Source organism: Ambystoma mexicanum, chromosome 13 (genome assembly GCF_040938575.1).
Source record: "Ambystoma mexicanum isolate Mex_15411 chromosome 13, UKY_AmexF1_1, whole genome shotgun sequence".
NCBI lineage: Eukaryota > Metazoa > Chordata > Amphibia > Caudata > Ambystomatidae > Ambystoma > Ambystoma mexicanum.
The window spans coordinates 694,588,643-694,602,001 of record NC_090938.1 but is presented as its reverse complement, the minus strand read 5'-3'; the positions used below and the strand labels follow the sequence as shown (position 1 = coordinate 694,602,001).

Genomic DNA, 13,359 nt, shown 5'->3' with positions numbered 1-13,359 from the left:
GAATATCCAGGTTCCAGAGATTTTACTGGACCTTCAACTAGCTGGACATTGTCATTTAACCAACAAGACATTAAAGAGCTCATCCTCTCTGCTTCTAAGTCAAAGGCTGCAGGGCCCAATGGTCTAACCTACCAGGTCCTAAACAACCAGCCCTCTTTGTGGGCAAAGCTTCTGTATAACCTTTTCCAGGAAATCCTAAAGAGTGGGATCTTCCCCCCTTCATGGAAGAGTGCACTGATTATCCCATTCTTCAAGGGGGGGGGGCAGGCTTAACCCTGCAAGTTATCGTCCTATCGCCCTCCTGGATATTGACAGTAAGCTCTTCATGCGGCTCCTTTTGAAAGAAATCACACACTGGGTTGATACCAACCACATTCTCTCCCGGCATCAAACGGGTTTCAGGAAAGGCCTTTCTACCACTTTAAATGGCCTTATCCTGAATTTACTCAGTGAAGGCTCTAGCGAGAAGGAGGGTGTTCCACTCTTTGGGGCCTGGGTAGACCTGTCCAAAGCATTTGACCTGGTGGACAGGTCACTTCTCTGGCAAAAGCTTCACAATTGGGGGATGCCAGCTCCCCTACTGGCCATGCTTATGGAATTACACAGGAACGCCACCATTAGGGTTAGGCTGGACGATGTTGGCAATCTCTCCGAGGAAATACAGGTCTTTAAGGGAGTGCGGCAGGGGTGCCTAGGTGCCCCCCTGTTTTTCAATCACTTCCTGGCAGACCTCGGAAACTTCTTGGCCCCGGCATCTATGATCTCACCAAGGATCAATGGGAGAAGCATACACTGGCTGGCCTATGCAGACGACATCGTCTTATTAGATGGCTCGGCACTGGGGTTGCAACGGCTCCTCCTCAAACTAGGAGAATATGCTAAGCTAAATGGCCTATTAATCAACCCCTCAAAATCTAAAATTTTGATATTCAAACATCCAAGAAAAAACCTCCAGTCTAGGAAGTGGTCTCTAGATGATATGGAAATTCCCAGAGTTGAAGAGCTCATTTACCTGGACTACGAAATTCTTGCATCCCCATCTCTGAGCAAGCTGCTTCCAGCCATCCTCGGAAAGACCCGTAATATCATAATCCAAATGAAGAATTTATATGGGAAATTCTGTGGATTTTCACTTCTCCCACTTGTTAAATTCTATATTGGTAAAGCGGTACCAATCTTCCTCTACGGTTTAGAAGCGAAACCTTTGCTTTGGAACTTTGATTGGAACAAAATTGAGGGTAGGTTGTGGAAAGCGGTATTGCATCTACCCGCCTGCACCCCCCTCTCTAGTCTGAGATTTGAATTGGGCCTGATCTCCTTGGGTTGTCGTGCGGACTGGAAGCTCCTGTCGCTTTATCGAGACATTATCACTGCCATACCCTTCACCCTTTTCCTCGACGTAAATGATCATCATAAAAAGAGTAAATCGAAACAACTTCTCGGGCTGGAGAGAAAAGTTGGCGACATTTTACTGAGATTGAATCTAACAACAAATATACTCCTTGTTAATCCTCTGAAAATCAAAAAACAACTTGAAATATGCGACTGGATCCGCACGATCGAGGGAGTCAGACATTTGAAACCACCGAACCTGTTTCTGAAAGCTGAGAGAAAAGCAGGCACATTACCACGTTATCTTCAAAAATTTCCTGATCAGAACATTCGAAATAATTTTCTTAGATTAAGACTGAATTTGGCCCACACTGGAGAAATCTTGGCCAAAAGAAACCAGAGCGATAAGGCCAAAAAGCTCTGTAGGTCTTGTGCCCTACCGAACTCACAATCATTGAGACATTTGCTGTTAGAATGCAAGGGTACTTGGAGGGCAAGATTGCAGCTGCTCGGAAAATTTGTCTATAGAGAAGAGACCCTAACACAGGACTCTTTCTGGGACAGATTGATTTCCGGGCAAGAAGTCATGCTCACTACGGCTGTCGTCAGGGTCTTGGAAAACTGCCAGATCCTATCAAACCACAACTAATATGTCATTCCTTTTTATATTTTGTAAAGGTTTTCTTCGTAAAACCACAAACAAATAAATAATAAAAAAATAAAAAAAAGATGCCCTCCCTTAGAGCCGAGGTCCAGAAGCTTCTAGATCTCAGGGCTATACAACCCGTACCCCTAGTCGAACGAGGGGAGGGCTTCTACTCTCTGCTGTTTACGGTGCCAAAACCCAACCAGGCTGGCCTGCACACCATTCTAGACCTTTCCCTGGTCAAACGTCCTCTTCCCCAAGTAAAATTCAAGATGATTACGGCCTGCCAAATAAAATCCTCTCTTCATGGAGATGTGCTGGCAGTGACGCAGTTCCTAAAAATAATAGAACTAACGACGCTGTAAGAGTCAAAATGCCAACAGCATTATTTTAATGACACAACAAGGATAGGTATATGTGATATGGGGAAAAAGTGAATCTTGTAAAAATAGTTTTAAACAGTTAAATTAAGTAAAAACATTTTAAAAAATGTCCTCTCTTCAGAAGGGCGACTGACTCAGCGTTGTGGACCTTCAGGATGCTTATATGCATATCCTGATTTGGAGCCCACATCGGAAATATATGCGGTTCTCCCTAGGAGAGGAGCACTACCAGTTTCGAGTGCTCCCTTTTGGTCTCAGCTCGGCGCCGCGTGTCTTCACAAAGATGTCAGTAATTGCGGCTTTTTTAAGGCTACAGGGTATTCATGTGTATCCATATTTAGATGACTGGCTTCTGTGCAGTCCATGTCTGGTGAAAGCCTCGAGCAATCTTCAGTCTCTCCTTCAGCTCCTGTTCAGTCTTGGGCTGTCGGTGAACCTCCATGACGATCTCTCAGGACCTGATATTCCTGGGTTTCCATTGGAACACTATCGACTGCAGAGTGTACTTGATGGTGGATAGGATGGCAGATCTGTTAACCACGTGTCAAGTCTTCATTCAGTCGGAAAGCATGTCCGCCTGGTGGTTCCAGAGGCTTCTAGTCCTCATTGCCCCATGAGTGCTTGCTCTTCCCCTTGCGCGTCTCAAGATGTGACTTACGCAGTTGGCTCTTCGGAGCTCCTGGCTTCAGGCAGTGGACCCGGACACCTAGATGGTTCCGGTCCCACCCTGCATGATGACAGATCTCCTATGGTGGTCTTCCAGCAATCTGTCGGTCGGTGCGCCCTTTCAGGAGCCCTCTCCTCAGGTGACCATTACGATGGACTCCTCCCTGATCGGGTGGGGTGCGACGATGGGTCATCTTCAGGTTTTAGACCTGTGGTCGCCGCAGGACAGACGATTTCACATAAATTATCTGGAGCTCCTGGCAATTTTCCTGGCACTCAAAGCTTTCAAGCCAGGAATTGTGAACAAGGTGGTCCGTATTTGCACAGACAATGTGGTATCCATGTTTTATGTCAACAAGCAAGGGGGTACCCGGTCACCTCCCCTTGTAGATCTAGCCAATCAGATTTGGGAATGGGCCATTTAGCACAGTGTTTGGCTGTTGGCGGTACACATTCCAGGCTAGCTGAATGTAACGGCAGACTCTCTCAGCCGGCGAGCGGTGGTCAGCTACGAGTGGGAGCTAAACACAGAGATCCTCTTTAATCTTTTTCCAGAAGTGTACCTCTTTGTGATGTCATTTAACAGGAAACTTCCTCTTTATGGTGCCAGAAACGGACTGAGAGCTTCTTCCCTGGGGGATGCTCTTGAGATTCTGTGGCACAACATGAGGGCCTACGCCTTCCCGTTTCTTCCTCTGATTCACCGGGCGCTATGCAAGCTCAGGAACACGTCCAATTGCACTCTCCTGTTCATAGCCCCGTGGTGGCCAGCCAGATTCTGGTTTTCAGAGCTTCAGCATCTGTCGGTCTGCTCACCAATCTGGCTTCCGTTGATTCCTGACCTGCTTCATCAGAGCGATCAGCAGATGTGGCACCCCTCCCCACAATCGTTCAGCTTGGCGGCCTGGTCCCGGAGTTCACATCTTTAGAAAGCTTCAATTTGTCAGTGGATAATATGCGTATTATCCAAGTGGCTAGAAAACCTTCGACCAGGTCTCAGTATAGGAGCAAAGGGCTCAGTTTCTGTCACTGGTGTTTAGCAAAAAAGCTGGACACCAGAGAAGCTGCCATCGACATGGTGCTGTCCTTCATTTCTCATCTGGCAGCTTCAGGCATGCATGTTTTGTCTTGCAGGACTTATTTGTCGGCTATCGCCGCCTTCCTGTCCACAGACTCTTGCTCTTTTTCTTTGACAACCCTGTCATTAAAAGGCACTTTGCAGGTCTGTTGCATCTGTATCCACCTGTGCGCAACCTGCATCCTAAGTGGGATCTGAATGTGGTCATTACTGCTTTATGACATAAACGCTTCGAGCCCATGGCTACAGCAGATTTGAAATTCCTTTCGTGGAAAATGGCTTTTCTAATTGCGGTGACTTCTGCAAGGCGTGTGAGCGAGCTTCAGGCCTTGTCGGTAGAACATCCATTCCTCGCTTTTCACAAGGATATGGTTGTCCTTCAGACCAGTCCTTCCTTCCTTCCAAAGGTGTTATCCAATTTTCATCTGAACCAGTCTATTTCTTTGCCAGTTTTCTTCCCAGAACCGGCATCAGATGCCGAGAGGGTTCTGCATAATTTGGATGTAAGGCAAGCTCTTAAGTTTTATTTGGACAGAACATCTAATCTTCTGAGCTCTTCCCAGCTCTTGGTGACCTTCGGTGATCCAAAAGGAAAGCCGGCCTCGAAAGCAGCTATCTCCCGATGGATTGCTTCCTGTATTTCGGAGGCTTATACCGTTCAGGGCCTTCAACCTCCAAAGGGAATTCATGCTCATCTGGTGCGGTGCAAGGCACCTGCCATTGCCTTCCAAATATATGTTCCCTGGGAAACCATTGCCAAGGCAGCCACGTAGGCTTCCCCATCGACTTTTGTGAAACATTACTGCTTAGACCTGAGCCCCGGGGCTGATGCTCTGTTTGGGCAGGCTGTTCTTAAAAACCTCTTTCATTAAAGGAGTTCCATCCACCCGTTCTTCTGTAAGGAGTGCTTGGTAATCTCCCAAAAGTATGGCGGAAAGGGGACGGGACGTAGGAGTATAATAAAGTTACTCACCGTAGTGACTACCTTACTCCTAGTCCATAGTCCCCTTTCCTCCATACACCCACCCGCCGCCCCCTCTAATAAGTATCCTCTATTATTCCTTAAATGGTCTCAGACCTGGCGATAGAAAAGGACTGAAGGGCGATGCACGGACGGAGCTAAGGAGGGGTGGGGTTACGGCCGCATGCGGTACCCCGCATAAAAAGAGAAGGACACATTTTTCAATTCGATGCTTTTTTACAAAAGTGCTCTGGTCCCGTCCCACAGGACAGAATGTCCCAAAAGTATGGAGGAAAGGGGACTATGGACTAGGAGTAAGGTAGTCACTACAGTGAGTAACTTTATTAATTGTTCGCTTTGCCTTTGGCGGGATTCATGAGTGAAGCCCGCCTCTGGTTCCAGGGTGTGTGTGGTAGGCAGGAAGTGAGGGAGGTGCCCGAAACGCCCTGTGCTAAGTCTCCTAGGAGACCCAAATGCACTCTGTGATGATTGGCCGGATGACTGTCCGGCAAGGACAGCCACCCTGCTGGGTGACTGACAGCTAGGCTGGAATGAATGGGAGAGAACTGAATAAAAGGCAAGACTTTTGGCTTGGAAGTCGACCACTGGACGAAGGAACCGAAGAAGAACTTGAAGAGGACGCCTGCTGCAACTCCTGGACCGTTGGTTTGCCCGGTGAAGCCCTGCTGCTGAGTCTAATCAGCTTGTGGCCCAACATTTGATTCTTCTTTTCTTCAAAGACTTCTAATACAGTGTGCAAAGACTTTTCCATTTACCTACCAGAGGTGCTTCGTCCCATATAAGATTTTAGCCCATTGACTTTGGCTTAGCCTATTGTATTGAGTGACTCTTTCTGGGGGGCAATACCTCTTTTTTTTCTTACCAAGGATTCCCGGCCTGACAGGGAATATTCATGAGCATGTGAATCCATGCCAGACCCATGCTGCAGAACAACAGTTACAGGTAAGTAACTTGTTCCTTGCATGTGTCATTTGCGCAAACAACTGGCAACAACCGGCTGAGTGTTTGAAGGGCACAACCAGCTCGAAAGCGAAAGAATTAGTGACACTGATTGGGGATGGGAGTCTGGTGGCTGATTTGTGCCCCCCTCTCTTTCAGCTGCGATTGCATGGGTCTCCTCCTGCAGGAATGCAGCAAGCTGGGGCTCCTGTCTGAGGCAAACGCCACCAACCTGGTGGCAAAACGGTAAGACTCTTCACGCTCTCCCTTGCCTTTACTTTTATTTCTTCACAGTGGAGCAATGCGGTGCTGGAACTCTTGAGGCATGTGGCCTCATAGGGGGAGGGGGGCTCAGGGCGGAAGGATATGACTCGGACACTGAGAGGTTGTGCATCCCAAGCAGTGCGACTTCCAGGGACTGTGATTAAATGTTCAGTGGGCTTATGAAGAGCGCTTGATCCCCCTCCCATGGGGCAAGGCGCATCCTTCTGGTAGTTACTAGAATTTGCAGTCCAGCTCCAGAAAAAGAAGCGACTGTTTCATAATAATTGGGCATCCCAAACTGGAGCACTGTTTGTAAATTGATATGGTAAAACTGGGAACATGATTTTGAATCCAGGAATGTGGTTATTGAAACAGTACAGACATTAGATATAATAAAGCGAAACGGTAATTGGCCAGAGCAGGATTTTATCATCCCGAATACATTAATCAGCAGACTTTTTCCTAATACTCCGAGTTGGAGTGGGTAGTCTATATTCGGCTTCTTTCCGTGGCGGATGTTGGTGTTCTGGTCCCATGTGCGGTTCTGCCCTGGTCCAGTGGATATATTTGTAACGTGGGCTTTGTGCTCCCCCTGTATTCCAGTTCTACTCTTGACATACTGAAATAGTCCAAAAATAGTAATGCTACTTTTTGTTTTACCTTCTTTATTTATTCAGTGAAAATAAGTAAACAGTCAACAACATATTAACAGAAATAACGAGAATAATTTACAAATAAAATTGAAAAGCTCTTATAATCAGCAAGTAACAACGAAAAAGATTAAACCTAAAACCCCACTCCCCCCTTCCCTAAACCACCCCACATAAAATTATATAAAGCAAAACTAGTACACATCAAGAAATTTCCTCCATATCTTTTAAAAAATCTTCAACTTTCTTTGTCTTCTGAAGATTACATTTTCCAAACCAGCAAGAGAATACATCTAAGCAGTCCACTCATTTGCTAATGGCACAATTTGAGACTTCCAACTGTGCAGAATCCCAGGTTGAAGCTCCTCTGAACAAACATTTTTTTTACGATCCAGACAGTTCATCCAACAAATCATCGCTACCCAAAATCGTCTTAAAATCCAGATCAATGTCAGTCCGCAGAACACGTAAACACATATCACAAATATCCGCCCAAAAACCTCATACACGTGCACAATGCCAAAACATATGTTCCAATGTGCCTACCTCACTCAAAAAGTTCCAACAATCACTTGAGTCCAGCATCCCACACTTTCAGGGCTCCAGTAAACTCTGTTAAGAATCTTTATTCGTCTCGATCTCTCGCATAAATTTAATGAACAAAGTTTCACATTTCCACACATACCAAGCCACATCTCCTGTGAGAATGTGTAACCTATCCTCAAACTCCATTCTTCTCTCAGATTCACATTTTCTTTGTACTTTGCCACGATATGTTTTTAAACTCTACTTGCAATAGCCCCTTCTCCTGGTCCTCTTTTAGCAGTCAAGAAGTCAAGGTTCACATCATCTCACCACTTCACATCTCCAATAATCTTCTTCAGACGTCTATAGGCAGCCTCAGAAAAATGTGTAATGTCCCACTTCAAGCGCACTTCCGCCCCAGGGATCCAATTCCCATCCTTCCATAAATCACCTACCCAGTTCACTCCACATATAAACCATTCTGGCCAGAACAAGACATTCCCCTTGTCTTTAATAGCCGGATTCAGCCAGATAGAGGCATTGGGCAATTTCAAAGCATCTGCCCCCACTAAAGCGTAAAGACTCTTCCAAGCATTTCGTAGAAATTCAGTCATTGGGTTTCTTTTGCTAACAGCATTTGTCGTTGTAAGAACCGCCCTTGGAATGAGCGGGCCAGCAAGGCTAGCCTCAGCAATGGCCCATTCATCTTCTTGCTCTTCCAGAAATGGCACAAAAAACGGACAAGTAAATGCTAAGAGGTAGGCTCGAAAGTTAGGGACGCCAAGGCCTCCCTTTTCCAATGGAAGCTGAAGTTTCCACAACCTCAATCTCTGAGGTTTCTGATCCAAAATCAATAATTGAATTAAACCCTCCAGCTCTTTCCAATAAAATGGCTTTATTTCTAACGGGAGCATGCTAAGAATTTAATTAACCCTTAGCGCAGAAGTCATTTTCAGAGGATTTACTTTACCCCAAATTGATAGTTTTAGCAGAGCCCATCTCTCCAGACACATTTTTAAATCTTTGCAAACCTCACACATATTCTCATCCACCATATTTCCTATCAATGGAGTCAGCCACACACCAAGATATTTCATTCTCTTTTCACACCATTGGAAGCCCCATGAGATGATATAGGTCTTATTACATGTGAACGACAAAGGCATAACCTCAAATTTGAACCAGTTGATTTTGTATCCAGCCACTAGATAGAATTTATCGAGAATTTCCATCAACACTGGTAAAGAACTAGCAAGATTCTTTATTATTAATAGATCGTCAGCATAAAACCATATTTTCTGCTCAACCCCTCGAAAGCTTATGCCACTCAGTTCTTGATTACATCTGAGAGCAATAGCTAAAGGTTCAGTCGCTAAGACAAATGGTAGAGGGGATAAGGGGCAACCCTGTCTGGTACCCCTCCGCAGGTCAAGCGGCACAGATCGTAATCCATTAGTTCTAACATCAGCCGTTGGATGTGCATATAAAAAGGCTGTCCATGAGATAAAACTTTCACCAAAGTTCATGTTTGAGCTTGGTCACCTCTCCTGCATTCTCAAAGGAGGCCACGTGGGGGCGGTGTAGTTCAAGGAGGGGCTCTGTCTGGGAAGTAAAGTATTTCTTTAAACGGATTTTGAAATCTTGTTCGATTCCATGTTTGTGCTCTGAAGGACTAACAAATGCGACCCAGGTGGAAACTTTTTCAGATTCACTGGCAAAGCTCGTCTGAGGGTCCGTGCCATTTGAAGTATTTTATAGGCATCCAATTGCCAGTCCGACCCCACTTGTAACAATGTTGCAGGGTCAAAGAGTATTGTAGTTTTGACTTGTATTGGTATATGTGCTAGCCCTTGTCATCACATGTCCACGTATTGCCTTTCTTTTCTCTTGTTCCCTGCTTATATGACCTGTATTGCCATTGTATACCAGCTGTTGCAATCGGAAGCCCGGGGTACTCAAACAATGACCAAGTGTTGCCATCATGAGTGCGGGCACTATCACCATTGCAAAGAATTGTTATCAAGGGCGCCTAGGTACTTATGTCATGGCAGTGGTTGCCATTGTATACCCAGGTGTGCCATATGTTTCCAGGAATTGCCATCAAATCCCCCGGTACTCGCATCACTGCCTACGTGTTGTGTAGTTGGCATAGGAAGTAAGGACAATTATTCAGTCAAACCTCCATGTGTAAGCACATGCTCTGTGGAAACCTGCACTGAACAGCGTTACATGAGGTGACCCTCTTTATCCAACAGCTGGAAGGCAGCACACAGTGTGTGGATTGCAGTGCATGGTGCAGTCGATCGCCTCAGTCCTCTGCCATGACAATGGCAACAGTTCTCCAGACACAAACAAGAGACTCCATTTTAAATCAATGTTGTTTCCAAACAAATGTATTCAAGGTTCGGGTCGCAAGACTTTCTCTGTTGCTCCCTAGTGGCATTTTCAGCATCTCCCGAGCAGCCAGGTCTTTGGGGGACTTGGCTTCTGCTTTGGGGGTTGCCCATAGTGCACCTTGCTCATCCAACATTGACTCGGCCAGCTTTTCAGCTTCATGCACCCCTTCTCCTGGCTTTGCTGGTCCAGATTGGGATTCCACTTTGAGGGTTTCAGCTGGTTGGCGTTTCTTTAATTGAATCTGGACCCACAATGAAGGATTTATGTGAACGTTTTTTTCCTGCGATTCGCCCTGTTCAGAATATTTTAACTTTTTGCAACTTTGACTGGAGCCCCCCATCAAATCCATTATGGACTTAGATTTCTGCCTGATCTTTTGCTGAGTGAGTGAGGCCTCACTCACTTTTTTACTCATGTCGTTTGGCGTGCACTACCCCTGGGTGGTCCCTACGGCTCCCAGTGCAAGGAGCGCTTCTCCATGGCAGTCAACCTCTCAACATATTTTAATTTTCTTTTATGGTGCAATACTGTGCACCATTGCTTTTACCACAATAAAAACATTTTTGACAACCATTTGCTCAAAATGGCTGCTCCACATGGTAGAGTCCTGTTCTTTGTGCCGTCTTGCTTTTTGGCCATCTTCCTGTGGGTGTCGGAACTGGCTAGAAACTGGGTCATGTCGTTGGTAGTCTGTTCCCAATCCACATTCCAACCAAGGGATGTCTCCCGCTGGGCAAATGGCTCTATATGATTGTAAAACAGTTGTCCATTTCAATTTGCAGATTCTTAGAATTTGTGGGCCTGGGTTGTTTTCTGCCTGGATTTGGGGTTTGAGAAGACAATTTGGCACCATTCTGGGAGTCAATCATTGGAACTACGAGTCTGAAGACACTTTGAATAAACGCCAGAGGACTGCAGCTTTGGACAAGCATTGTCACAGCTTTCTACCTCTTCAAGTACCAAGGAGAGACTTTCACCTGATGCTTTCCTCCCAAAGATTGGTTGCCCTAACCAGTCTGAAGTCCTGCTCAGCCGTCCTGCTATTTGGAACTCCGCAGTGCTTGGACCATCCTCTGAGGGGTACCGCTGCTGCCTAGACACTGTCTTGCATGGAGGCTGGCTACTGCATATCCAGTCCTCGTGGAACTCTCAAACCTGTTCACCTCTCACATGCTCATGAAGCTGTATGCTACATCTGAACACCTGTTAAGCTATTGCTTCCTATGCCTGCACACAACGTTTATCATCATAAGTAACGAGCACCTGTTCATGACCTGCATGTTGGTTACCTGCCAGTATTGCATATGAATATGAAGACATTGTCCTTTGTGCCTTCCCAATAGGGTTATATCCTCTTTCGTTGGCACAGCACTGCCATTGTGTTGATGGGGCCCACATGCCCATATGCCTGCCTGCCCGTCAGTTACTGTTCGTATTTACTTGGTTGAGGCTTGTGTCCACCCTTGCCCTGCATCACGCTCGATTTGGTATGGTTAGTCTGGTTTGCTATATAATTGAATGATGCTCTACGACCAACACCACTCACCTCTATGTGACCTGTGCCCCCTAGAGCCCTTTGTACCTCACCCTACTTTCAAGGCCTTACCTTGACCCATTTTGTATAAGGAGAATCTTATCCGGTATCAGTTTAGGCCCGAGTACCCTCTCTAAGCGTCAGGCCAACTACCAAGATTTCCATATACACTTGTTATAACCACTTAGCATGTTTCCTCTTGTCATTAACCAGTTCGCCTGCCTCCTGTTCCTAATAAATTACTTCACACTGCCTAGCATGTTACCCCATTCACCTACCACTATGTACGTGCCCATGCCTGACAATGTGTCATCTAGTAGCTCACTGGTAGTGCATCCAGACATAAACGATACACATCAGACACTACCTACTTGCTTCCCACGCCCTACTAGTGACAGAAATCAGACTTATAGCCAGACTTGCCAAAATCTATGAGCCTCCCGCCCGCTCGATGCCTACTATACAGAGACCAAGAACCAAGACAGACTCGTCTCGTCCATATACCCCTAAACCCAACTCACCCCAGATTCCCGACCCTACACTTCCACACTGCTCCCCTAACCAGAGCAATGTGGAAACAACAAAAGACCACCCCCCCAATACACCCACTATCACTGCAAGTCCCCAAATCAAGGGAGCTTTGATCAATGCCAGATCGTTAGTAGCCCATGCAACAGAAATTGCAGACTTAATCCTCAAAGACAACCTCGACTTCCTTGCTATTACAGAGACATATTACAGATAACTATTCCATTCTTAGACAAGATAGACCGAACTCCAGAGGAGGGGGCGTTGCTATTATCCATAAATGCAGCCTTGCCATGAGACTAGCAACTCCTATCAACGTCCTCTCATGCGAACTACTCTGTGTTAAAATTCCACTCACTAACACCAAAACCCTTAAAATCTACTTGATTTTTCTCCCCCAGGCTCTTTAGGCTCATTTGACGAGGACATTAACATCATTTTATCCAGTAATCTTAAAAGTTCCACTCAAGTACTCACCCTTGGGGACTTTAATATGGGCTTTAATGACCCAGAAGACCTGGTAGCCACTACCTGTCATGATGCCTACCTCCAAGGAGCCAGGTCTGACCCAGCGACCCCAGAGGTAGGCATCATTTCCCCCAGGGGAGTGCCAGCGGGCCCAAGCTGGGGCCCTTTGGACGCAGTCCTGGCGCCTTAGGCGCCAGGCTCATGTTGGACCTCTGTCCTGGCGCCTTAGGCGCCAGGCTCATAAAGCTAGACATGTGTTCAAGTGTTCATGTGCACTTACCTGATGCAGACCATGCTGCCACATCCAGGCCCTCTTGAGGCCTGAATTGAACTACTTTACCTGTGGGACTACTTTCCACCCGGGTGTGGTCGGGGAAGGATACATACCTGATCGGAGGAAGGATACACACTTGGGACTTCTTCCAAAGCTATTTAAACCACACCCGATCAGCAACTCGCGCTTCGTGTTGTTCTGCTCCTCGCTGCTGGACGCTCACCGTGTCAGCTCCTAGATCTGGACTTCAGCCACGCCTGTCAGCATCCTGGGTCACCTGCAAAGGGAGACAAGAGACCTTACCAGCTAAATCTGCACCACGGAGACATCACCGACGATCCTGAAAGGGAAGACATTATTTTTAAAAGCATTTCGTTACGATCGCTGCAGCGCTGCATTTCACTCACCTTTCCTGGGTTCCTCCATCTTCAGCAGCGATCATCCGGAGACACAGCCACTTCCCAGAGCCTAGAGAAAAAGACAAGAATAAGAGGTGAGAGAAGGAAGGGAATAAGACTGACCTCATTTCATTTCGGGTCTTGCCGCTTCCAGGCATTTTCCGGACCCCGGCCCCTATGGGGAAAAAAGACAAAGACATTGAATGAGCGTATGCAAAGTCAGTTCCCGAGCGCTCATCCAGAACTAACCTGCCATTTACTGGAACTGCACGTTTCACTTCGGGTCGGTGCCATA

At 46.5% G+C, this 13,359-nt stretch overlaps 1 protein-coding gene across 5 annotated transcripts in view; it reads left to right on the top strand.

Moving 5' to 3' along the window:
- Positions 1-13,359, top strand: part of MED24 (mediator complex subunit 24) — a 598,903-nt gene that overhangs the window by 340,463 nt on the left and 245,081 nt on the right. For 3 of the 5 annotated variants that reach the window (XM_069634774.1, XM_069634776.1, XM_069634775.1), the window contains exon 13: positions 6,186-6,272. The exons of the other annotated variants lie outside the window; for them this stretch is intronic. In XM_069634774.1, coding sequence (XP_069490875.1) covers positions 6,186-6,272 — 87 coding nt within the window. The remainder of the gene's footprint in view (positions 1-6,185; positions 6,273-13,359) is intronic. 5 annotated transcript variants of the gene reach the window in all.